At 42.6% G+C, this 27,762-nt stretch overlaps 2 protein-coding genes across 2 annotated transcripts in view; one reads left to right on the top strand and one right to left on the bottom strand.

Annotated features, from left to right (window-relative positions):
* opn7b (opsin 7, group member b) overlaps positions 1-27,731 on the top strand; it is a gene marked incomplete at both ends in the record, with an annotated part of 37,078 nt that extends 9,347 nt beyond the window's left edge. The window contains 2 exons of the mRNA XM_084068953.1: positions 21,837-22,171; positions 27,180-27,731. Coding sequence (XP_083925079.1) covers positions 21,837-22,171; positions 27,180-27,731 — 887 coding nt within the window. The remainder of the gene's footprint in view (positions 1-21,836; positions 22,172-27,179) is intronic.
* The window catches only part of LOC311053419 (E3 ubiquitin-protein ligase TRIM39-like), a 479,738-nt gene that overhangs the window by 381,987 nt on the left and 69,989 nt on the right, over positions 1-27,762 (bottom strand). The window lies entirely within an intron of this gene.

The raw sequence follows: 27,762 nt of genomic DNA, 5'->3' as shown, positions 1-27,762 counted from the left end.
CGGTCCTTTCCCCTTGGGCTCAACCTTCGTCCAGGAAAAGGTCTCTGCATTGAATTTCCACAGGCAACTTTCACCACCAATTATGTACAGCTCTCCATTGTAGGCCAGTCCTGAATGTCCTGAATGTCCTCCTGGAGGTAGCTGTGCACAAGGTGTGCTCAGCCAGCAGTTGGTCTCTGTGTCAAACACTCTGATGGTGTTGCAGGGGTTCACCCACTGGACACAGCCCCCAATTACAAACATCTTTGTCCCGATGATGGTGGCAGAGTGCCATACTGAAGCAGGTGGAGGAGAGCCTCTGGTGTTAATTAAAGACCAGACCATCGTGGCGGTGTCCAACCTGTAGGTGTCATTAGTAAATCCAGTCTCCCAGTGGTGTCCTCCGTGGATAAACATGACCTTCCCCAAGACACAGGCTGAGTGGTCCCCCCTCTCCCCTGGAATAGTCCCCGACACCCTGGGTTCGAAACATCTGTGGGCGTCGACATCAAATGCATGAAGCACGTTGCAGTTAAAAGAACCCCAGAGATAGACGATATATTCTATTAGCACCGCTGTGTGGCCCAGATTCCTGATAACCTCTCCCCTCGCCACCCTCCTCCCGCCTTGGGAGCGTCCAGTTTCCACCGGGGTCAACGACCTCCAGCGCAAAGACACTGTGTTGAAAATGTGGGCACTAATCACAGTCCTGTTGTGATGATGATATATTCCAAAGGCGTACACCTCGTGCTTCACTGCAGTAGCGGCACAGTGATTTAGTTCACGAACGTCCAGTCGTCGTCCGTTCACATGTACCGTCCAGTGGAACATCTCTCACTGTAAATCTGTAAAGACTCACCCTGAACAACACACTGGAGTCCTAATGTGCGTGTTTATCGCTTATATTGCTTCAGTGGCACAAATGTCAAGCAAAGCTTGGGCAATCCACAAAGCATGATAGCCTCAGCCTCTTCGACCCTGATCCTTATATGGGCATCTGGTCTGTCGGGTGGGAACCTCATACGTCCAAAACTGTCAAGACTTCTAATTCAAAAGTAGCAGATCCACCAGTTTCCAGCTTGTGGATCTGCTACTTTCGGGCGTTAATTCACGAATCTGCCAGAGTAAATAAATAAATAGATCGGCCACTGCCAGCGATTTTCAACTAGTCACAGAATATGTATCTCCAGTATGATCGATCCCCTGATCGTTGCTAAACACGGAGGCTTTCTATGTGCTTCTATGGAAAAAAACAATACAATTATCGCGAAACCCCGTTCGCTAGTTATTGGCCGTAGAATATAGCATGTCTCCTCAAAAATGCAGAGGAAAGCCAGGGAAGCGGGAAAAAGGCATTTTTCCAAATACGATAACCAGGAAGTGAATGGTGGAGGAGATTTTGCGATCACGTGATCTCCTGGTTCTGTATGTGACTGAGATTGAAATGGTCACTCATATCTTAGCGAAGAGTGCCATCTAGTGTAAAGAACTAAACACACACAACAGGCATCAAAAGACGTTGTTGGCAGTCAATGAGTTAAGCACATGCAGCATACGGTTTGGATGAGAGGGTCAACTCTGCATCACTACCGGGGGTCACGACATCACCATGCCGGGCAGCCCTCATACTGTATCTAGAGTTCAGGCTGCTACGCAGCCCTCACACCTACGATCCGACCAATATGTCTGAGTCCTAGTGTCAAGGGCTTTGCCTATATGCCTGTGTTTGGGCATATCGGGTTTGTTTTTGGTTATGTCCGAGTTATAGTGACATGCCCGTATATGGGCATATCGGGTTTGTTTTTGGTTATGTCCGAGTTATAGTGACATGCCCGTATATGGGCGTATCGGGTTTGTTTATGATTATGTCTGAGTCGTAGTGGCATGGCTATACATGTGCGTATTGGATTTGTTTTTGGTTATGTCTGAGTTATAGTGACATGCCTGTTTATGGGCGTATCGGTGTTATGTCTGAGCCATAGTGGCATGCCTATACATGTGCGTATTGGGTTTGTTTATGGTTATGTCTGAGTCAGAGTGGTGTGGCCGTATTCCTGCCTATATACTGTATGGGCGTATCAGATTTGTTCATGGTTATGTCTGAGTGAGAGTGGCGTGGCTGTGTCCCAGTAGCCAATTTTAACTCTTTGCCTGCATGCCTCCGACGAGATTTCTTGTCAGATTCTGCCAGGGTGCAGCCTGCCACTGACGAGAATGACGAGATGTGTTTTCAGTGGTTTTCCATCAGATGGCGCTGTTCGCTACCCTATGAATGATACTTTCACTGCCAGATGACGACAGACCCGTAATTGACATGATTCTTTCGGCTCATTTACTACCTGTTTATTTCCTGTGGGAACATGGCTTTATCTCCGTTCCAATTTTTTTTCCGAGACCCCCGGACCCCTGTGCGTGTAATGAGGCAATCTCATTACACGCACAGTGTAATGAGAAAATTTGCCTCCGAGATGTAGTGAAGTAGAAGTAAAAGTAAAGACAATTGGAAATACTCCAGTAAAGTAAAAGTACCTAAAAATTGTTCTTAAGTACAATACTTGAGTAAATGTACTTAGTTACTTTCCACCACTGGGAACCACTATTATCATGTAAAACATGCCAGTGTGTTTACTGAATATAGGCTTCAGAAGAGAAGATCCCTCTGGCGATCCTCTCAGGAGGATCGCTCCATTCATGGAACTTCACTTGGTATTCAAGCAGCACTTAATGCAGCGCGTCGAGCATCAATGGGACGGGTTAGGGGTGGAGAAGGTGAAGGATTCTGTCATGATAAAGTGATCTCGCTCCTCTCATGGACTGCACTTCACATTGCTGCTGTTGTTGGGTAGAAAACCTCGTAACATTTCTAGTTTTCTCGTATACTCCACTCCATTGAAAAGATGAAAACTCAATTTTCATCTTTTTTTCCTTTTTTTCCATAAATCAACGCTATTGAACACCCTTTACGTCTGTGTAAAATCCAATGAAAAGTAATAAAAAGTGCCTCTGACAAAAACTCCCAACTCCATTGGATCCTCAAACTGTCCGTCAAAAACAAACAACTCCCCCCTCTCCTCTTCAGTGCTGCCTTTTCACAGCATGAGCAGAGCGCGCTGCGCAGTGAGCAAGGAGGAGGAACACGTAAACAAGCTCGCCGTAGTCTGTTAAAACTATGCAGTGTACCTGTTTATCAAACTTGCTGTAGCACTGACGCTAATGTTATGAAAACAAGTCATTATATTTCTAAAATCTACAGTATGAAGTGTTTAATTAGGAGAGCAATGTGACAAGAAGAAAGGAGTTCATAGCATTTCTGTCGCGCAAGTTCTACTACCTCTTTGCAGAAGTTATTGTAATATTTAAAGTGCTGTTTATTATTGTAGGCCTATATAATAAGTGTCATGAAGCATCAGGGCATTAATTCACACGTTGTTGTGATGCATTGTGAGCTTGGAGATCCATTGTTAGCTTTTGGGAATTTGTACCCTTTTGAAACCTCTCCCTCAGCAGCGAGTGCATGGAGCTACTGTTGTTTGGACACTAACTCCATTTCAGCTTGATTTCTGCTCGTCTGAAACTACTAACTCCACTTGCGCTGGATTTGGGTAAAGTGTTGATAATATAATGACACATGCAAGTATCTCACAATATATAAAGTCACTATACCAACTTTGATGAGGCAGTATTGCTTTGTTTTAAAAATATAAGGTTTTCTTCATTTCCTGAAAAACGTATTTAGTTTTTTCGTTTCCTGAACAATGAGCGTTTTGGAGTTAGCAGGTTCGCGCTGGACAGCAGAGATCTGCTATTTTGGCTTTTTTTTATTACTTTGACATGAAAGTGAAAGTAGTTAAGTCTGTTTGTGTGTTTTATAAATATTGAACAAATGAAAAATTACCAAGACCAAACTGACCAAATAACTACCTTAGATTACAGGTCATTCATGGAAATGTCTTGAACACATTCACTGCCATTGACTTAGATCTATGTCATTTCAAATCGAACCGTTGACTGACTGCCATTGACGTAGATCTATGTTAATTTTTTTTTTTTAAAGAAAGAAATTACGCTAGAAGGCGCTCCTCCTCAACCCATGAATGATCCCTTGACTGCGAGAGAAGGAATGGACGGATGTGACGTCATCCCAAAAAGATTCACTTCTGTCCACTCCTATGTTATGAGATCAGCTCAGATTTCAATTTTTTTTTGGGGTGAAAACAAGCCTTATTCAACTGCCGATAACAACAGAACGGACGATCGCTGTAAAAATGTTTATGTTCCGGTGGATAGACGAGACCCCCCTCCCTCCCCCAAGACAGCTTTGTTTACATCCGTGTCCGCGTCGTGGCTTTCCGTGGATCTTCAAAATATGGTAAACACGCTGGCAAGGATGATGAATAGGCTCTATGCACATAAGCCATATTGGACAGAAATTGGGCCCCTTCCTTGCTTCCTTCACAGATGTTACCAATGATACTAATGAAGGCTCTGTTCCATTTAGTGTAGCACAGTGGTTCTCAAACTTTTTTAATTTCAAGGACCCCCATAACTCTCAGAGTGTACAAATGGAACCAAATGGACCCGGGAGGGTCCATTTGGTTCCATTTGTACACTCTCATGAGTTACACCCCCTCAAGGTACCACGAGGGTCCCTAGACCACACTTTGAGACCCACTAGTGTTTCCAGTGAGCCAACATGCACACTATCAGCACCCTGACTCTGGTTGACCAGAATGGAACAGAGCCTTCATTAGTATTATTGGTAACACCTGTGAAGGATGTAAGAAAGGCGCCCAATTCATTCCCAATATGGCTGCTGTGCATAGAGCCTATTAATGAATTAATTCCTGTCAGTCAATGTGTTAAAAGTATATATACATTTTACCATTTCCATGAAAAGTTACAGTTTCGGGACATATGCGCTTTACACCCGACAGCGTCGATATTCAAGTGCACTTAATGCAGCGGTATGTGAGCGTCTTCAAGGCATAGTAGTAGCAGCAGGGGTCAGAGGTCTCCAAGGTGAGTGATTCGGTCATGATAAAGCTCCATTATGGAGAGGCTCTGCACCACTTCACACACAGAGCCATTTATTAAAGGTTCAGCAGATAAAAGGCCACCGGGATGAAGAGGCATGGCACTCAAGGTGGACTCAAGGACGGCGCGTTAATACGTTTAACCCGTTAAGACCGGGAACGCATCTGTGTATAACCACTTAAACCATTATGTTATGCTTTGGGCTATTCAAAAATAGCAGAGCTTCGAGCTTGTAGATCTGCCATTTTTGAAAAATCGTGAAAATGTGTGCAAATCTTTGAATATATATATTATATCCCTGGAACAACATATTTTGAGATGGGGGTCGGCGGCCAAATACGTGTAATTTTGGGTGGTCCTTGACATGAAAAAGTTTGAGAACCACTCATGTATAAACAAGTTAACATACGCTTTTTTCCAAAAATAACTGTTAGAGATTTAGAAGACATTTTGTAGAATCCCCCAGAAGCAAAGATTTGAGTTACAAATATCAATTAAAAAACATATGTATATTCAAAGATTTGCACACAATGTCACGATTTTCCAAAAATATTGCAGATCTACAAGCTCACAGCGTGGCACTCGGTCTGCCGCGCTGTGAGCTTGTATTTCTGCTATTTTTGAATAGACCAAAGAAATCTCGACCCAGATGCGTTCCCGGTCTTAATGGGTTAAGAATGACGGGCGAAAGCGCTTATGTTTTTTTTACTGTGTGTGACACTGATAAATCGTTGTTATCCGTGTGCATTATCAGTTAATTAAAATATCTATTTGATCGTGCATATGCATTTTGATATCGGCTGAAGGGCAGCAGCAGCAGCAGGGCAAAAGAGCGTTATTAGAGATTAGGATTATTTTCGGTTTTAGATGAAAATGAATTAAATTTCTCTCTCTCACACGCACACGGTGGTAACTAAGTACATTTACTCAAGTACTGTACTTAAGTGCACATTAAAGGTACTTTTACTTTACTGCAGTATTTCCAATTGTCTATACTTTTACTACTCCACTACAATTATTTGAAAACTTTATTCACTAGTTACTTTGCATATATAAATTATTACTTTATAAAACACAAATTAACCATTTTAGCCCTATTTTATACCTTGACAATAGCCAATCTACAAGCTCACAACGCGATGCGTTGTGAGCTTGTAGATTTGCAATTTTCAAACATTTTAGCACTTTTACCTTTGGTACTTTAAGTACATTTTGATACCAATACATTTGTACTTTTGCTTTTACTTTAAGTAAAACATTTGTGTACTTTTTCCTCTGCGCGCACACACACACACACACACACACACACACACACACACACACACACACACACACACACACACACACACACACACACACACACACACACACACACACACACACACACACACACACACACACACACACACACACACACACACACACCTCCAGAATCGTTGTCTCTCCGTCTCTCTCCCAAGGGCATTAGCAGGTCAGAATTGCGAGTCAGAACAAGTGTGTTGCATTCATCATGTCCGTCCTGTCCTCCACGTAGCAGACAGATTCATTTAGGACCCGATGGAGAGACACTAGCTCCCTAACGACCTCTTTACTGGAATTGAAACTACTAGGAGGCTAGGACGGAGGAGGAATGGAAAGATGGAAAGATTCATCATCTATCTATATGATCTGCATACTTATTCATAGGAATTCATGGGTTTGGTTTATGACAAGCCTAGGGTTTGATTTGTAAACAGAGTGGTGGGGGTATATTTTTTAACAACCTAAGCCCTATGTACTTCGTTGACTGGGGTCCCCCAGGGGTCTGTCCTAGGTCTCTTCAGTTTTATTTTTTATTTTTTATTTACCTCTACACCAAATATCTTCCCCAAAAATGGATGATCTACAAGCTTGTAGATTGGCTATTTTCGCCAAATGTTCACCTATTTTCACGGATTGTTCAATAGGGTTCCCTAGGGTGGCTTAGTGCCATACTTGGCACTAAGCACCAGTCTGGGTCCCGGGCAAACGTTTAATGTCTTTTGGGTCTTGAGCTAAAAAGTTCGGGAACCACTGCAGTATTCTATAACCTCGGATCCTGGGTTTATTTATAATTATGTGTGAACGCTAAGTGGATCAGGGAGAAGACCTGTACGCTGATCAGGAGGAGAAAAGCATGAAGTCTTGTGTGATTATTAGGCTGACCTTGGATCAGATTACTGCAGCGCAAATGAAGGGGGAAAAAATTGCGTTTTAGTGACTTGTGAGAGCTCCATGGGGTCAAAGGTGTATACGCACCGTGGCGCGCGCAATCATGGATTCCTTCTTCTTTGAGATGATAACATGCAATTTAATGTAATTGCCTCTTCATTGCAGGCTTGGCTGCTACGTTACATTATGAACTAGTCTAGTCTATTGCTGGCATCTACTGGTACAAAGGCATTTTTTTATAATAATAATTATTATGTACTGTATGTCAGGTCCATAAGTAAGTTTCACGTAAGTTCAGCATGTGCTCAAAAGCTGTTAAGATCACCCAATTTAGAGCTTACCGTACACCACTCTACACTGTCCACTTGTGGTCAAGTTACAAAAGAGCAAGTTTTCAGAAACTTCAAGTAGCCCATAATGACGCCATGAGAATTTGAATAAGGTCGAGATGGTGCAGTGCGAGTGAAAGGTTTTTGCTGCAAAAGTCAATACTTTGCAAGCTGCTCTTCGGAACTTAATGCATAGATTCATGTCTTGCTTGGATGAGTCTGTCAATAGCATCGATGTCAGTATAAGAAACCCTGGGAAGAGCTGCACTAGATATTCCTCTAGCCAGTGGTGGAAAGTAATCAAGTACATTTACTCAAGTACTGTACTTAAGTACAATGTTGAGATACTTTCACTTTACTGGAGTATTTCCAATTTTCAATACGTCTACTCCACTACGTCTCAGAGGCAAATGTTGTACTTTAACTCCACTACAATTATTTGAAAACTTTAGTTACTACTTTGGCTATACGCACGCACGCACGCACGCACGCACGCACGCACGCACGCACGCACGCACGCACAGTATTTCAGTGCAGAGAAACGCTGAGAGGGCCAATTATTTTCGGCACACACTTTAAAATCACAAGCATTTAGGAGATTCATTCATTTCATGCCCATGATTCCTGTGGGCCATGAATCAGAATAGCAATTTAACAGGCCAACGATTTAACAGCAATTATGAACCACGATTCAGGTTCTTATTCAAGGCTAATAAACCGCTGCTTAATTTAGCTCATTAAACCATCATTACAATGTCTTATTTCTTATGTCTCAACTACTTAAGCCCTATTTTATACTGTTGGAAATAGCTGAGCCACAGTAAAGAGATAGATGTAGATCGGATTTATAAAATAAAAAAAGTGTAACAAAAAATGTAATTAAATACCAAACATTTGCAAGTACTTCAAATTGCAGTCTCATTCAAATTCAAAAGTAGCAGATCTACAAGCTCGAAACGCTGTGCGAATCTGCTATTTTTGATGCTTTTGTGTGACGCTGTAGTCTAGTATGATCAAGTAGGGCGTCAATTTACGGAAAAACACAAAAAGTTAGAATATGGAATATTTTTTTAAAGATGTTTTTTTAGGGCTTTTTCTGCCTTTATTGATAGGATAGTAGGCTAGCAGGAAATGGGGAGAGAGATGGGGGGGTGACACACAGCAAAGGTCGTCGGGTTCGGGAATCGAACTCGCCACAAGCTGTCAAGCTGGATTATCAGCGTATGGTATGCGCCTGGACCGCTAGGCCAGCGGGCGCCCCCGAGACATCAGACTTGATGGGATCCTTCCATTAGTATTCTAAGCCCGGTCCAGACTCCAGACTCCAGTGGGCTGCACCACTAAACAGACACGCCTAATTGAAGTGAAGGCTGTGAATTTAACCTTCTAATTCTGAGACATTCTGATGAGCCTCATATGCATACTAACGGGCCTCAGAAATAAAACCCTTTGAGATGTAGACAGTGGTGGAAAGCAACTAAGTACATTTACTTAAGTACAATTATGAGGTAGTATTTGTCCTTTACTTGAGTATTTCCAATTTCCAATATTTTTACTCCTACTCCACTATTCGAATCCAAATACTTTTACTCCACTACATTTATTTGACAAATTTAGTTACTTTGTAGATTTGGATTATTATTAAATAACATACCGTAACCACCTCAGCCATATACATTTTGGCCATTTGAAAATAGCCGATCTACAAGCTCACAATGCGTCGCGATACGACACATTGTGAGCTTGTAACTTGTGAGCTTGTAGCCGTTGAACAAGCACGGGTTTAATTTAGCTAATTTCCTTATCAAGAGCAGCAGCCCTAAGTAAACATGTTGGAATTCAGAGTGTGGCTTAATTGTGACAGCTTAACGATATCCATAAATTATGCCCACGATTCAGGTTTTATTCGAGACCAATAAACCGTGCTGCTTAATTGGCTCATTAAACCATCATTCAAACGTTTATTTATTTTTTACGTTACTATATCTCGTCTCTGTCGGGTTGAAACCTCATATGTCCAAAATTGTTACATGTCAGGATTCAAATTCAAAAACGGCAAAAGAAGCAGATCTACAAGCTCAAAACGCGTCGCTTATCCACCGCGTTTCAAGCGTGTACATCTGCTACTTTTGTTGCTTTTGTGTGGCGCTGTAGTATGATCAAGTAGGGCGTTAATTTACGAAAAACCACAAAAAAAGTTAGAATATGGAGATAAGAGGTTTCTACCTTTGATTCATTGATTGAATATTTATATTAGACAGATGTAAAACAGCACGAGTACACGAGTCAGACACTTTGTCTAAAAGGATAACACCAAAAAAGTCCTTGCGGTCTTGCTTCCATTGGGGACCTGACAGCAACGATATAAAAGTGGTCATTTGTCATGAGTAATTTGGAGACATTACAGATACACAGCTATGAACCGTGTTCTCCACTTGTAACTCTGCCAAAATGTCCAAGATGACCAAGACACTGAAACCATTGTCTGCCGCTGAAAGGGTGGGATCTGCTGGAGGGGATGGGGGGGTGGAAATTGCATGCCTATATGTTGTTATCCTGGGCCACGAATGCTTTAGAGCAGTAGTTCTCAAACTTTTTAATTTCAAGGACCCCCATAACTCTGAGAGTGTACAAATGGAACCAAATGGACCCGTAAGGGTCCATTTGGTTCCATTTGTACACTCTCTGAGTTACAGACCTGTAAGGGGTCCATTTGGAACCCCTTCTAGGAACTCAGATGGTCCCTGGACCCCACTTTGAGAACCACAGCAGAAAAGGTTGGGAACCACTGGTTTACAGCACATCTGGAGCGCATCCATTCTAGTTTGAGACAGACTTGAACTTGAGGTCACATGATCACGCACCCGCAGCTCGCTGCTAGCGGACTCTAGCCTGGGATCAACAGTGGTGGAAGAAGTACTCAGATATTTTACTTAAGTAAAAGTAGCAATACCACAATAAAATACTGTGTTCAAAATGTTACTTGTGTAAAAGTACAAAAGTATTGGCAATTTGGCACCAAAAAGTACCAAAGGTCTGTACTCAAGTGCAGTTTTGAGGTACTTTTACTTTACTGTAGTATTTCCAATTGTCTATACTTTTACTTCTACTCCACTACACCTCAGAGGCAAATATTGTACTTTTACTCCACTACAATTATTTGAAAACTTTAGTTACTAGTTACTTTGCAGATATACATTATTACATTATAAAACATGCATCACTTCACTTTAGCCCTATTTTATACCTAGGCTATTTGAAAATAATAGATCTACAAGCTCACAACACACGTTGTAGATCTGCTATTTTCTAACATTTTAGTACTTTTACTTTTGGTACTAGTACATTTTGATACCAATACTTTTGTACTTTTACTCAAGCAAATTTTTCATTACGGACTTTTAGTTGTACTTTTACAACCGGAACCCCATTTTTCCCCCCTGGATGGTATGAGCCAGGATCACACGGCTCCGTTTTAGAATGAATACCAGGCTTTCCTCCGTGGCGGTGGAAAGCCTGGTGACGCGAGGTTAAGCTTGACGCTAAATCACACACATCTGATTAGAGTCTCAGCTGGGTGCGTTTCACTCTCAAAGTGGTTTTGCCCGCTGAACGCGCTCGTACCCACTAATGTTTGTAAACAAGAGACCCACTCTACAGCTGATCTTAATAGAACCCATATTAGTGATGGATGGATTGTTCCCCATGGGCAATCACACAGGAGAAAAATGCATTATTCACTGTAGCACTTCCTCCTTGCCCCCCCACCACCCCCCCACCCTCGACCCCCAAGGACCGCCGATACGTACTATTGCCTGAGACCCCCATCTTAAAAGAGGGAAGGAACTCAAATAAGAAGAAAGAGAAGATGTGTGCCCCATTTAAAATGTTAAAAATCAGTCCACATTTTTCATTTTTTTTCAGAATTGGCCGATCTACAAGATCGCATCGCAATGTGTTGTGAGCTTGCCTTGTAGATGTGCTATTTAAAACGGATTTTGAGGATACATTAACCAATTTAGCAGGGAACCCTCTTACTCAAGTACCCCATGGGGGTCCCTGGCTGCACCCAGGGGAATATGTAAGAACTAACAAGGTAGTGGGGAATTGCTTTACAGTCTCAGAGTTCCTGGGGTTAAAGACTGGAGGATCGATGCAGAATAATTACCTTGATGTTATAGGTCGTATTGGCTGAATCGTGGCGTCTTAAGGCACTGGTGACCTGAAGCAGACCTCAATCACCATCATGGCCCGTGGACCCCCACCACAAATAGACAGTCGCACTCTTTACCGCTATGAGCCATGGTCGGTCTTAAAACGGAAATGAAGAATGTCATCCGATTACGCTTGATGCTGATTTATGGGGCACCCCAGTGTCCTTTCTCGGCTATAATCCAACGTGACTGCTAAGCTAAAGCCGCGAGCAAATCAATATCGCATCCAGAGCATGTCTATGTGCCGGCAATCGCAACAGGAAGAGCACTTTGTTGCGGTTGGAAGCCGATAGCATCCTGGCACTTCCAAATCGTTGCATTCGGGCAGAAACCCCAATATTTCAATAGTATTTTTTATGTTTTTTCGTAAATGAATGCCCTACTTTAGAATGCAGTGTCACACACATGTAACAAAAACAGCCGATCTACAAGCTCATACTGTAGATCTGCTATTTATTTTTGCTATTTGTGTGCTTGTGGGTTCTTATAAATATTGAACCAATGAAAAGCATTACCAAGAGCATGTGACTAAAATAATAACTACATCGGATGCATTGGAACACAGGTTCCGTTTTTCCATTTCCTAAAAAGTTATGGTTTCGTACATACGGAATGGAAATTAAATTGGCCTTATTTTGATAAGCCCACTGCCTCTCTATGCATGAACGTTGGCTGTCTCCACACAGCCTGTATGCAATGAAACTATTCCTTCAAGGGTCACTGGGTTAGCCTGACAGCTTGATCAGTGAAGGGCTATCTTATCTATCTGCCCCCAGTGTTGCCATGTCTGGTTATTATAGGCAACTTTTTGTTTTGTTTGTTCTGTAGTCGCTTGTAAATATTGGTTGTTGTGGGTTTTTGGGCTTGTTTCTAAAGTGTACGGTATAGTTGCTTGTTTGGGCTTCCTTCCTACATGTTGTTTAAACCAGCGATTCTTAAACATTTTCAGGTCAAGGAAGGACCCCCAAATCAATAGTGAACAAATTAATGTAATTGTTCACGGATCCCCATCTGAAAATATGTTGTGCCAGGGACCCCATACAAGATTTGTGTTGAAATGTAAAAAAGAATATTCCAAATATTTCACACTATTTTCAAAAGTTTTTTTTTTTTTAATAGCCGATCTACAAGAGTAACGTATCGCATTGTGAGCTTGTAGAGCGGCTATTTTCAAATACCCGAAAATTCGAGTGGTAAAACAGAGATGAGATACAGTGTATCTCATATCTCAGTCTTTTGGGCTTGTTTTCGTAGACCTGGCCAAAAATATGACAACACTGCACAATGTATTTAATGAAACAATTCTTTCCAGTGTCACTGGGAAACAATTACAGTTAAGCCTACAGTACATGTGTGTTGTGAAGGATAGTGAGGTAAATCATTGGTCAACAAAATTAAACAATGAAATGAATGTACAGTAGTCTGGGTTCTGTATTTCACAGACAATAAATATTGTTCTTTACAGTCACTGATTCATGTATTAATCAAAGGCTAAGCAGTAACCCTGCCTACAGTAGGCTACCTATAGCAGGCCATTATGCACAGACAGCAACTTAGCTTCTTGGACAAAGGGCTAGGACTGCATAGTACCCCAACCCCCCCCCCCCCCCCCCCCCCCCCACACACACACACACACGCACGCGCACGCACGCACGCACACGCTATGTTAGTATACCAACCAACGAAGATGGATTAGCCTACTGCTGAAAGACTGAGGGTGACTTTGTGTGTAATTACTCTATTTTATTTACATGTCTAGACTCATAAAGACTCACAGCAACAAAGCTTTCAGCACATTGGGATACAGTGTGACCTCACTTCAAAGTGCATGAATGAACTGAATGCCATACTTCAAGATATAAGGCCCTATATACAGCCACACTGTTGGTCTCCGCCAGTAGTTCTCAAACTTTTTTAGTTTCAAGGAGCCACAAAAAAAGTGGAAAGTCCTAGGGGTCACCAAGGCAAAAAAAAACAATAGAGGGAGGCCACTGTACAAGGCAACAATAGTATTAATGCCTTCAAACAGCAATTGTTCAACTTTTCAAGAACAAACTTGTCTTAATCCATTAAGACCGGGAACGCACCTGTGTTATTTTAAGATTTCTTTGGCTATTCAAAAATAGCAGATAGCTCATGATCTGCTATAAACTCAAATACTTGCTTCTGGGGATCCCTGGAACAAAATATTTGACAAATGTTCTCTTTAAAATATATATATTCAAATATTTGCACAGCTTTTCATGATTTTTCAAAAATGGCCAAAGTATAGAATAATGGTTATAGCTAAAATCTAAAATGACACAGATGTGTTCCCGGATTGAATGGGTTAAAACATACAGACTTCTCAGCTACGAGTTTTGAGTACGATAACTCTTCCTCAGGCAGCAATGTTTGTTTTGTTCTGTTGCCGAAACAAAAACGTTGAAAAATAGCGGTTTGAAGGCATTACATTTTTCTTTTGCATTATACAGTTATACTCCTCTATAGTTTTTTTGTTTTTTTTATTTCGAGGACCCCCATAACTCTGAATGTGTACAAATAGAATCATTCCTTTTGTACACATTTAGACTAACAGACCTGTCCATTTGGAACCCCCTCAAGGGGGGTCCCTGCCTCACTGGACCCCCACTTTGAGTACCACAGTGGCCGAGGTACCGAGGGGCGCCCAATGGGAAGTCTGTCGAATCAGCGGATCTCCAAAACACATTGATAAAGCCGCTGATTTAAATCAACATGTCATAGTCTGGCCTGGACTCAACATTTGGATGTATACCTAGACACAGAACTCTGTATCTTCTCTGTCGGGGTGGAAACCTCATAATTCCAAACATGTTACTTTTCAGGATTAAAATTCAAAAGTAGCAAAAGTATCAGATCTACAAGCTTGACACGTGTCGCGAGCTTGCAGATCTGCTACTTTTGATGCTTTTGTGTGACACTGTAGTAGACACGTTGTAAGCTTGTAGATCAGCTATTTCTGCTTTACATTTATCATGTATAAAAATGATCAAATATGTCAATATCCTCTTTGTATATTTCAGTTATTTGTCATATCTGCCCGGTGCCATTTTTTATTACGAAGCATAAAAGGCTTCACATGTTCCAATGTTCAATGTCAACACACACAATTAAATCGTTAATCGCAATTATTTGAGTGACAATTAATCGTCAACTTAAATTTGTAATCGTGACAGCACTAGTCATTGATTTACGAAAGAAACACACAAAGTTAAAATATGGAGATAGGAGGACAGACAGGCAGACAGACACAATGGGTGACAATGGGTGCCACGGAAATTGCATAATCAACTTGCATCATTCCTGAGAGGTCTAGCTCTGCAAAAATATCATATGAAAATCTCTATACGCGCCAACTATGTGCGCATGACAGTCCTCCACAAGAACCGACTGACTTCAAAGTTGGCGTGTGTACTATATCACAGAGGACTCGAGGGAGGCCCCAGTCGGCTGTTATAAATTCACAAATGATGTATAGAGATCCCTGATGCCAGGATCCATTTAAAGCTGCTGATTAACCACTTCAACCCCAGCATCCATATTGTGGGGAAAACTTTTGCAGAAAATAGCAAATCGACAATGGGAGCTTTTTTGACACAGAATCTAATGTTTTGTGATCATGATTCACCAGGATGGCTTGGTTCCAGGCTTAATTAAATAATGAATAATGAATGAATAATGAATAATGAAATATTTTCGGACATTTCCATGCACGCCAGGTGAATCGTTGTGAAGAATAATGTTCTATGATTTAGGTTAGTGAAAACGCTCGAAATCGCTGGCAAGGGCAGCTATAGACGATGTTTTAACTCTGGCAGTTAAAGAGTTGGGTTCATGTTGTTAGAAATTGAGTCACGCTTGCATAGTGGCTGGAATGTGGAGATTGAGGGGAGAGTGTCTCTCACAGAACATGGCTTTACAGTAAAGCTGGTGAACAGTTAATCTCCACACACCATGATATTCATGTTCGGGAAGGAAGGTGGTGTCATGAGTATGTTGTCAACGTTACAGTTTTGTCTATATTGGCCCGACATGGATTTAAAGCTGCACCTTTACAATGTTCCCAAAATATAGTCCCCACTCCCTTTGTCACTACAAATTTTGCACATCTGCGAAGTGTATCCTCTGTATTTACCCATCCTAACCATTAGGAGGCGGTATCAATACAGCGCCTGGGTGGTAGCGTTGCCGTGTCCGCTTATTCTAAGCGACTTTGGGCTTGTTTTTCTGTAAAGTTGCTTATTAGGACTTGTTTCCTAATGTTGTTTAAACTTCAACAGTTTCATGGCAAGGACCCCCACATTTATATGTATTTGTACGCAGAACCCCCCTATCAGAAAATATGTTGTGCCAGGGACTCCCCCCCCCCCTAAAGGATTTGTGTTATTAAAATATTAAAACAATATTCCAAATACAAAAATCACATTCAAGTAACTCCCACAATCATAATTCACACTCTGCTTCAATGGCATGCCGCGTCCTCGCGTTCAAATCTCACAGCAAACAATTGCTTTTCCATGATCCAACGCCACTTTTTGCAGACAATTTATTTTCTCTGATAAAATTTTACTTTTACTGAGGTTAAGGTTAAGTTTAGGTATAATTTTGACTGAGGTTAAGGTTAAGTTTAGGTATAATTTTACTGAGGTTAAGGTTAGGAATAAGCTTAGGTTTAGGCCTAATTTTTTTTACTGCGGTTAAGGTTAGGAATAAGGTTAAGTCTTTTAGGGAAAGTTGCAAAAACTCAAGTTCAAATAGCAGAACTGTCAATCACAGCGACTACTGGCCTTCTTTTCTTAGAGGGCTTGTTTTCATAGACCTGGTTGCTTATTTCTGGCAACACTGCTGGGGAACAATTAGGGAGGAGGGACTGCTTGTCAACACACGAGGCCGTATGCCCGTTTCCTGGCATCAAAGGGACAAGGTAAGACAGAGAACTCTACATTGGGCAAAAAAGGGACACAGACGGGTACAACGACAATGGGTACAATGGGTACAACAGGTATTGCATAACCGGGTGGGGTATGCATCGTTCCTGAGTGGGGAACAATGGAGTAGAAATTACTATAACAATATAATAAATACACAAAGAAGTAGTAGTGGCTCAGAGCCTATGCTTGATGACCTAAAGCCTCACATCACATAATACGGTGACCTGCAACGGTGCCTGCGTAAACTGGCGTTGTTAAGCATGCATGGTTAGTGTTTGACGTCAGACCACAGCAGCTCAGCCTATATAAGGTGTAAAAAGGACTTCGAACACGCGACTTCGGACTTCCAAAGCATTAGTCAAAGGGAAGAGAACACCAGCGTATCCACACAGGTGAAAAACCTTTCCTTTGTCAACAGTGTAACAAGGGTTTCAGTCAATTATCTTCCCTGAGGATGCACCAGCGTTTCCACACTGGAGAAAGACGAAAACTGTGTGACAAGAGTTTCAGTCACTCGACTAATCTAAAGACGCACAAGCATATCCACACTGGAAACAACGTACGACAGTGTCAACCCAGCCAGGAGACATGAATACACAGCAGATGACTTACACAGGAAAGAAAACCCACATCTGGAATCAGTGTAAAGGTAGTTCCGGCCAGTTAGATAATCTGAAGACACACCAACATATCCACACTAAGGAAAACCCCTACATCTGCAAACAGTCTGACAAGAGATTCAGGGTCAGCACGGTGCCCACCGGACAGTTTTGTCAAGGGGGGGGGGGGTTGTGCAGCTGAGCGAGAAAAAAAAAAAAGGACGCTCTGACACCGTTTGGTGGAGCCCCCAAGGTTGGTGCCCTGTGCTGCGCTGCTTTTATCCGCCAGATTGGGACGTTCGCGGCATATTTTGCACCTTCACGGTGCGTTCATCATCGGTGACGAGTGCCTCTAACAGCCGCTGCTGGCTGCGTGCACGCAGCGGGGCAATGCGAGGCGATGCGAGATATCGCCTCACACAATCACGTGCAGCATGCATCTCTCCCCCTGCGCCTACTGGCTGTACATGGGGCCGACGGGTGCTTTAGCGTGATTGTGTGAGTGTGGCTTCAGGAAGTAAATTCCTAGCCTCGATCTCCAGGCTTTTATTTTTTAGTTTAGCTAAAAAATAAAAGCTTGGAAATTCCTGTCCCAGCTGTTGGTACGCAAAAGCGCCTCGCGTCGTCTGATGTGGTGCTCATTTTTTATTTTGGGTGCGCATGCGCACCTGCGCACCAGTTATGTGCACCCCTGATGTTAACGTTATTTTGTACTTATAACGTGGCAGCAGCAACTCATTGCATTTAGGCATGCACACATTTTCAAGATGATCTGCTGCAGTTAACGCAGAGAGTCGGAATGAGGAAGAAAGATGATTTAAGTGACTTTGAATGTGGCATGAGAATTTAGTTAACCACATGAAAAAAATGATACAACCTGCCTTGTATCAACAGTTCAGGCCACATTCAAAGTCACTTAAAGAAGCTTTCTTCACCATTCTGATGCTCGGTTTGAACTGAATAAGATCGTCTTGTCCAAAATATCTGCAAATCCGCAAATCCCCATTTATGGAGATCCCAAACTGGGCTATATCCAAATAAGTTGATCGAGTGCCCAATTCAGGACACTGCATGACCTGCAACAGTGCCTGCGTAAACTGGCGTTGTTAGGCATGCATGGTTAGTGTTTGACGTCAGACCACAGCTGCCAAGCCTGTATACAAGGCCTTCCAGGCATTCCGGTACATCAGTGAAAGAGAAGAAACCAGCACAGATGGTGAGATGCTATACAGGAATTCCAATAGTCTAGTCATATCATAAACTGGATCATAAAGCCAGACATCCCTGGTTGAGAACTCCCCGACCAGAACCAAACCCCAGTACCACTATCCCAATATATAGTCTTGGGAGAGTCCTGGGGATTGTTGAGAGACTGAGTGAGAGAGACAGAGAGAGACAGAGAGAGAAAGAGAGATGTTTCAGTCCCAAAAGACATACACTCCCTCATCACAGTCCATGTATAGCAGCAGGTTTGACGATGAACCACCGCTCCTGGAAGGAGTCAGGACCCAGTCTTCCCAGGCTCAGGTCTGCTGCGCTGTCTGTTCATACATGCAGAAGAATCACAATGGCCTCTACTGCCAAATAATGAGAAATGGGCAAATCCCCTCTTCAAACTGTCAGACAATAATCAGCTCTGTAACCAATCAGAAACAAGCAGACACAGACCAACCAAGATCATCCAGTCATCCGTTTACAAAGAAGTTAACCCAGCCAGGAGAAATGAATACACAACAGATGACTTACACAGGAATGAAACCCCATATCTGTAATCAGTGTAAAGATAGTTTCGGCCAGTTGGATAATCCGAATAAACACCGGTGCAGCCTCACCGGGGAAAAACCTTACATCTGTAAACAGCGTCACAAGAGTTTTATTCAGGCGGGTGACCTGATGGCACACCAGCGTATCCACACTGGCGAAAAACCATACACCTGCAAACAGCGTGACAAGAGATTTAGTCAGTTAGGGAACTTGAAGACGCACCAACATATCCACACTAGGGAAAAACTCTACACCTGCAACCGGTGTGACAAGAGATTTAGTCAGTTGGGAAACTTGAAGACGCACCAGCAAATCCACACTAGGGAGAAACCCTACACCTGCAAACAGTGTGACAAGAGATTCAGTCAGTTAGGGAACTTGAAGACGCACCAGCATGTCCACAGTGGGGTAAAACCCCACATCTGCAAACAGTGCAACAAGAGATTCAGTCAGTTAGGGCACTTGAAGACACACCAGCATACCCACAGTGGGGAGAAACCTTACCAATGTAAACAGTGTGACAAGAGCTTCAGTCGATTAGACAGTCTGAAGACACACCAGCGTATCCACAACGGAGAAAAGCCGTTCAGCTGTAAACAGTGCGGCAAGAGCTTCAGTGATTTAAGTCAACTGAATAAGCACCGGCGTATCCACACCGGGGAAAGACCGTACATCTGTAAACAGTGTCACAAGAGTTTTATTCAGGGCGGTGACCTGATGACGCACCAGCGTATCCACACTGGCGAAAAACCTTTCCACTGTAAATGGTGTGGCAAGAGTTTCCGTCTGTTACATCACCTGAAGACTCACCAGCGCGTCCACACCGGAGAAAAGCCTTTCCACTGTAAACAGTGTGGTGCGAGTTTTAATCAGTTAGGTCCCCTGAAGAGACACCATTGTATCAACACTACAGCTATGTTAAAGGAGTAGTTCACCCCAAAAATGTACTTATTTTCTATCAATTACATACCCCATGAAGCAATGAATGAATGGAAAGTTTAGTTTTTGTCGCATTCCTAAGCCAATAATTTGATGATCCGGTGTATGACCCGGTAAGAGACTCAAAGACTCTCCTTTGAGACTCCTATCGGATACATTAGCATCTTTCCACCGGTAATCAAATTATTGGCTTAGGAATGCGACAAAATAAAAATAATCTCCATGAATTCAAGGCTTCATGGGGTGTGTAATTGATAGAAAATAAGTCATGTTTTGGGTGAATGACTCCTTTAATCAGTGGAGGCTGAAACCTCAAATGGTATGAAATACAGTACCAGAGAGAGAGAGAGGGCAAACTGGCTGATATTGTCCTCCACAGCTTTGGAGGTGGAACTGGCTCTGATTTCACCTCCCAATGCTCCCTTGTCTGTTGACTATTGGCTCTTAACTACGAAGGGTAACCTAGAACCTTTGTTCACGTTTGCAGTATAACCACATGCAGCCGCTCCAGGGCTAGACTAATGTGGTATGCGTTCTCGCTGAGTCGCTCAGTCTTTCTCATTTATTTTTTTAGATGCTCGTGTGACCTATTGATGGGTAACACGGTGTGACACCGCACCGTGTCCACAAACTAAACTACTGGAGCTTTTGGAGTGAATTTCCTTGCCAAGCCAGGACCTTTACATCATTTTTTATTTATTTTTTCATTCAGCTCAGAGTTAGGACGCATACCAGCTGAGAAATTCACCTTGCTGAGTTAAGCAGTTTGTCAATTTACTCAGTTAATCACAAAAGCCTTTGATGTCACCCCTCATATATGTCAACTTATACATTTTGTTTTAAAATATACAGTGCATCAACTCATTCAATACAGATGCATTTTTCATTTTTTTAATAAAATAGTTGATCTTGGAGGCGAGAAATGTACCTGCAATTCTGGAACGACCAAAGTACAGCCGGCCTGACCTCTTACTACCCGTTTAATCCTTTCTAATTATTATTGTTATTTTTATTTATTTTTTTACAAACAAATCAGTGTTTTATTTTGGTAGCTGTCATGATATTTCCCATTTTTTGTACCTGGAAATCGTGAATGTTGCATCTTTAATTTGGGGTACAATAAATATATATATTTTTTTACATTTTTATCAACAAAGATCTAGTGTATCTATCTGTCCATTTGTTCCTCCTCTCCCCTTTCTCCTGCCCCATCAGCCTCAGGTAACCACACTCAATATGCCTCTGTTGCATATTGTTGCTATCTTAAAGGAGCACCTCTCCCATTTTCTTCATATAATTGGTCCTCACTAATGCTCATTATAAGATGGCACAATTGTATTTATTTATTTATTTTTGAGCGGTGCAACCGCTCCTATAAGAGGGTTTAGGACCCATCCGTGGTGAAAGTTTTTCTTTCCGTTGTGAAAATTTGTCTTTCGCTGTGACGCCATGCTGTGGAAAACACGCCCATTGGCTAAAAAGAAAATCACACCCAGTGTGATGTGCTGTGATTGGCTAGCGAGACACATGATGAAATTAACTTCAAAATTCGCAGACACGCTGTGATTGGCTAGCGAGACGCATGATGAAATTAATAATAATGTAAAAAATGTAAGCACATCACTTCGCAGGACGTGCTGTGATTGGCTACCGAGATGCATGATGACATTAATAACTCATAAATATCACTGCTCACTTCACACTGGGTGTAATTTTTATTCTTATTTTGTCATTTAGTTTTTAGTTTTAGTTAATAACCCCTCTCACCCCTGGCTCTCCCTTAAATTCCTCCTCCTCCCCCCCTCCTCCCCCCTCCTCCCCCCTCCCCCCTTCCAGGTAACAAGTTCTCGTACCCCCACGCCTGCGTGCTGATCGCCGGGGTGTGGTGCTACGCCGGCGTGTTCGCCGTGGGCCCGCTGTCGGGCTGGGGCCAGTACGGTGCCGAGCCCTACGGCACGGCGTGTTGCATCGACTGGCACGCGCCCAGCCACAGCCGCGCCGCCATGAGCTACATCGTCTGCCTGTTCTTCTTCTGCTACGTGGTGCCCATCGCCGTCATCTTCCTGTCCTACACTTTCATCTTGCTGACGGTGCGGGGCTCCCGGCAGGCCGTGCAGCAGCACATGTCCCCCAAGAACAAGATCAGCAACGCGCACCCGCTCATCGTTAAGGTAAGACCACGGGGCCAGCTTGAGAGTTGTACATTGCGTCTATATATAGGAAGTGAGTTCAAGTGACAGTTCATTTGAATGGCCTGTAGTTTCGCTGTTTTGCCCCTGCTGGTGTCAGAAAGAATTTCTCTCAATGCAAGCGGGTGGGTTTTTGACAAACTTTAGACTTTATTTTCTTACCTTAAAAAACATTGTCATATATACTATGCTTCCAGTCGCTAGTTTAAGGTCTTTCAATCAACATGATATGCATTTTGGTAAACTATGGTCCCATTTATTTGAAAATTGACAATAAAGTAGGATATGCTCTAGGAGCGGCGGGATGATTTTATTGACAAGCTACACAACCAATAGCATTCATTCTCCGCCCCCGCTCTTGATTGACAAGCTATCCAACCAATATTGGTCTGGTTGCATTGGATATGACGCGATATGACACGAAATAGAAAGATGGCGGATTTGAAATTCCTGAACAAGGAATTCAGGAATCGTCTTTTTTTAGAAACCAATGGTGTGGCTTTGTCCATTATTTTTAACAGTCTATGGGTAAGACACAATGCAACACATAGCGCTGTCACGATTACAAATTTAATTTAACGATAAATTTTCACTCAAATAATTGTGATTGACGATTTTATTGTGTGTTTGGCATTGAACATTGGAACATAAGAATTAAAAGAAAAAATCTGTTTGCCTTGTAAGCTTCGTAATGCCCTGTGCAAACATTGCACAGTGCAAATATGACAAACAACTAAATATACAAAGAAATGATTGACATTTAATAATGTTATACATGTAAAATAGCAGAAATAGCTGATCTACAAGCTTTGTGACGTGTTGTAAGCTTGTAGATCTGCTATTTCTGCTTATTGTTTATCTTTGAAGATGTGTGAACGTTTTTCAACATAGAATTTAGACGATTAGATTATGACGATTGTGCAAAAATAATTGCGATTATCTCAAATAATTGCAATTAGACGATTATGTTAATTGTGACAGGCCTAGCAACGCGTGCGCGCTTTTCACTAGCCACCGATATATTTGGGTTCATGTTTTGAATGGGGGACATAGGTTGCTGCCTTCAATAGGGGGTAAAAACAAGAATCCAAAATTTGGCATTCCAAAATAGGAATAAGGTCATTCCCAAAACACAATGAGGTCAGACTAAAGAAGTCCTTTGTCCATAAGTCAAATGTAAGGCCAGGGGTAGGCTGAGCGGTGGACATTGCTCAAGTCTTCAGATAGATTGATTATTTTTATTAGTGTCCTCAAGGTTCAAGGTTAAGGTTGTAGGCTACTTTATTGTTACATCTTGTGTACAGGTACATGAGAGCAAAACCTCTTTTGGTTTGTCTTCCTACAGACAATGCAGCAGCATAGGTAATAACAATAGAATAATGATATGAAAACATAAAAGGATTTAAGGAGAAAGAGAGTGCAAAAAGAGAAATCATCAAATCAAAATGTATATGTGCATAAAAAAAGAAAAAAGCACACCCTGTGTGAAGGAAGCGGTGCCTTTGGGGCGGGGCTTAACTAATTTCAGTTCGTCCCTATTGGTGGTCTGAGTCCACTTACCAAATGTGTACTTGGTAGCATGCTGCAAACTGCAATAATGGCTTTTTAAAGCCCAGCCAATGGGCAGACAGAGGGGGCGGGGCTTAAGTAATTACAGTTCGTCCCTATTGGTGATCTAAGTCCACATACCAAATTTGGACTTGGTGGCATGCTGCAAACTGGACTTACGGCTGTTTAAAGCCCAGCCAATAGGAAGACAGAGGGGGCGGGGCATAATTAATTTCAGTTTGTGCCTATTGGTGGTTTTAGTCCATGTACTAAATTTGTACTCCGTAGCATGCTGCGAACTGAAGTTATTGCTGGTTAAATGCCGTGCTCAAACGGACATACGGACGTCAAGTGTGTGTGTGTGTGTGTGTGTGTGCGTGTGTTCGTGTGCGCGCATGTGTGCAGTATTGGCGTGTGTGTGTGTGTGTGTGTGTGTGTGTGTGTGTGTGTGTGTGTGTGTGTGTGTGTGTGTGGGTTGAAGTGGCGCATGTGTTTTGCCGTGTTCAAGCATACGGACGGACATAACGGACGGACGGACACACACACGGACAGAGTCAAATGTAGAGCGGTTGGCACCGCTAAAAAAGAAATAACTTGGTTGTATACACCAACAGCATTTTTCCTTCAGTAGCTGCCACCTAACTTTTCGTAAACAGCTTACACAGTATATTCTATATACAGCAGATTAGGTAGAGGGGAGAGGAGGGGGCTTAGCATTTCCCTTTTCCCTGATTCGATTTGGTTCTTGACATATCGTCCTGCACCACAAGATACCCAGCCCGCACGGGGCCAGCCTGTCACGTTGAATATGAACAAACAGGAAATATATACATATATATACTGACTTGTTTAAGTCACTGAAAACAAGGCAGGCGCACTGACAGCGACTAAACTACAAAAAAAACGATTTAAGGCTCGAGCCATTCCATTAACACAATTCAGCCGTGTCTTGTCAACGTTAACTCAAACCCAGGCTTGAACAGTTCTGCATTGTGCACAGAATGCATAAGCATATCCCAGAACAGTCGGTTGATACTACGTTGCAAAAATAAGTGAAAACTAGAGCAGCAGAACAAACCCTGTTGATGGAACGCTACGAAAAGTCCCTAGGTTGTTTTTGTCAGAAAGAGTGATGTATGAATTGACATCGGTTTTGTTATTGGATATTGCAACCGACCATCTCCTCAGGCTATAGGATGTTAACTCCACATTCTCTGGGAGATGGGAACCAAAAGTCACGACACTTGGCGGCAGTGGTGTAAAGTAACTACGTACATGTACTCAAGTACTGTACTTAAGTACAATTTTGAGGTATTTTTACTTTATTGGAGTATTTCCAATTTTCAATTATTTTACTTCTACTCCACTACAGTACATCTCAGAGGCAAATATTGTGCTTTTACTCCACTACAATTATTTGAAAACTTTAGTTACTAGTTACTTTGCAGATATCAATTATTATATCATAAAACATACATGAATCACTTTAGCCCTATTCTATACCTAGGCTATTTGAAAATAGCCGATCTACAAGCTCACAACGCGTCGCATCGCGACGCGTTGTGAGCTTGTAGATCTGCTATTTTCAAACATTTTAGTACTTTTACTTTTGGTACTTTAACTATATTTTGATGCCAATACTTTTGTACTTCCACTCAAGTAACATTTTGAACGCAGGCCTTTTACTTGTATTTCTACATTGTGGTATTGCTACTTTTACTTAAGTCATATATCTAAGTACTTCTTCCACCACTGCTTGGCGGACTGCAGAGCGAATGAAACGTTTATGTGCTCATATATTTGCATTTCCTGTAACCATGTTCATTAATTTAAAAGATTGCCAGATCTATATAAGGGTAATACTGCTTCTGTTTACAGAGAGGATGCGCCCCCTCGCCCCAGGGGGGGGGGGGATCCTACTGTCAGCAGTCTGACGAACTAGGGTTGTCCGATATTGGCTTTTTTACCGATAACCGATATGCCGATATTGTCCAACTCTTAATTACCGATACCGATATCAACCGATACCGATATATGCGGGGATTATTGTGATTAGGGTAAGCTCAAATTTCATATCACACACACCATATACAGTAAGAACTCCTGTAACTTATTTATAAAGCAAAAAAAAAAAAAAAAAAAAAAATTTTTTTTTTTTTTTTTCAAAAACCGATACCGATATTTTCCCGATATCAATTTTTATGCTAATATCGGCCGATAATATCGGGAGGCCGATAATATCGGACATCCCTATGACGAACCCATACAGTCAGCAGTCTGATAGAGAGCAAAAGTGTCCCATTTTATTACATTGGAAGAGATAATGAAATGGGCTATATAATATAACTCTGTGAAAAACTGAGCAAAGCAGTTTAACAAGCGCATTCATTCAGCAGTTTTTATTTTGTTATATAGAGTTATATAGAAAGATAAAGGGACTAGAGGTGGGGAACTGTCACGACATTAAACATGGTGTCCCTATTTTGGGTACATTTCCAAAATGAAAAAAGTTAGAAAAAAGTTCTAACTTTTTTCAAAATGTTCAAATGTTTTTTTTTTTTTTGTATATGGTAAAAATAGCAGCTGGGTGTTCCACAAGCCAGACAAATACCTGTGCATTAGAGCAGTGGTTCCCAAACTGGGGGTCGTGAACCCCAGAGGGGTCCCCAAATTATTTTTGAGGGTCCCCAGATGAATAGCTTAATGTGCAAAATGTATTTCTCACTCAACTGTAAACAAACCAACAAACAGTATAAGTGTATACAGGGTGTCTGCACATTTGTAAAGTGACAATTTAATGACTTTTAAGATCTTTGTAATACCAAATTGCCCAAGTTGTCAAATATTACGTGAAAAAGAGGCAAACATTGTGAGAATAGCCGATCTACAAGCTCACAACGCCTCGCAGTGCGAGGCGTTGTGAGCTTCGTAGTTAGACTATTTTCACAACATTTATCTGTGGAACCGAGTCAAACTAAATGTGATGCCAGGGTGCGGGTCTCCAGTTCAAATATCATTATTTGGGGGTTTCTCCAGTTCAAATATCATTATTTGGGGGTTTCTCCAGTTCAAATATATCATTATTTGGGGGTTTCTCCAGTTCAAATATCATTATTTGGGGGTTTCTCCAGTTCAAATATCATTATTACGGGTTTTCTCCAGTTCAAAAATCATTATTTTGGGGGGTCACGGCCTGAAAAGTTTGGGAACCCTTGCATTAGAGCCTCCATAGCCGGATAGTTTTCTACTGTATTTTCATATTTTGTATTTTATATTTTGTAAGTGTTTCTCCTATCTGATCGCCCTGCGCCTCCGTACGGCAGTGGGCACCGGGTTTGCATCAGTTGCGTCACTCAGAGCTGCACTTGTTAAGAAAACCACAGGATAATAACGTATTTGTTTTTGTGTGTCTTGTGTCCCCGTCCCTCCCCCTCATATAAAGCTCTCCGTGGCGGTGTGCATCGGCTTCCTGACGGCGTGGAGCCCGTACGCCATCGTGTCCATGTGGGCGGCGTTCGGCGACCCGAACGACGTGCCGCCGATGGCGTTCGCGCTGGCCGCCATGTTCGCCAAGTCGTCCACCCTCTACAACCCCGTCACCTACCTGCTCTTCAAGCCCAACTTCCGCAAGTCGCTGTGCCGCGACGCCGCCCGGTGCCGGCTGACGCTCTGCGCGTGGTGCCTGTGCCTGAGCGGGGGCGGCGGCCGCGGCGGCTCCGCCCACAAGGGAGGGCCCTGCGGCGGCGGGAGGGGGCAGTCCCAGCGGAGCCGAGAGGGCGACTGCTGCCACGACGACTCCACCGGCTATCGGCTGTCCAACGGACTGGCCGACGGCCACGGCGCCTGCAGACACTGTCCCCGGTGCCCCGAGGCGGGGTCTGGGGGGGGCGGGCTCTGCACCCCCCAACAGACCGCCAGGATGCTAACGGGATCCACGCACAGCGAGGTGGCCGTGAGTCAGCTCTCCAACGAGCTGCAGAGTGACTTCCTCTAAGAGACACTAAACAAAAACGCCTCTCAGACAG

The sequence above is a fragment of the Gymnoscopelus microlampas genome (genome assembly GCF_963454915.1).
Source record: "Gymnoscopelus microlampas genome assembly, chromosome: 10".
NCBI classification, from domain to species: domain Eukaryota; kingdom Metazoa; phylum Chordata; class Actinopteri; order Myctophiformes; family Myctophidae; genus Gymnoscopelus; species Gymnoscopelus microlampas.
This window is presented reverse-complemented; position numbering and strand designations above follow the sequence as displayed.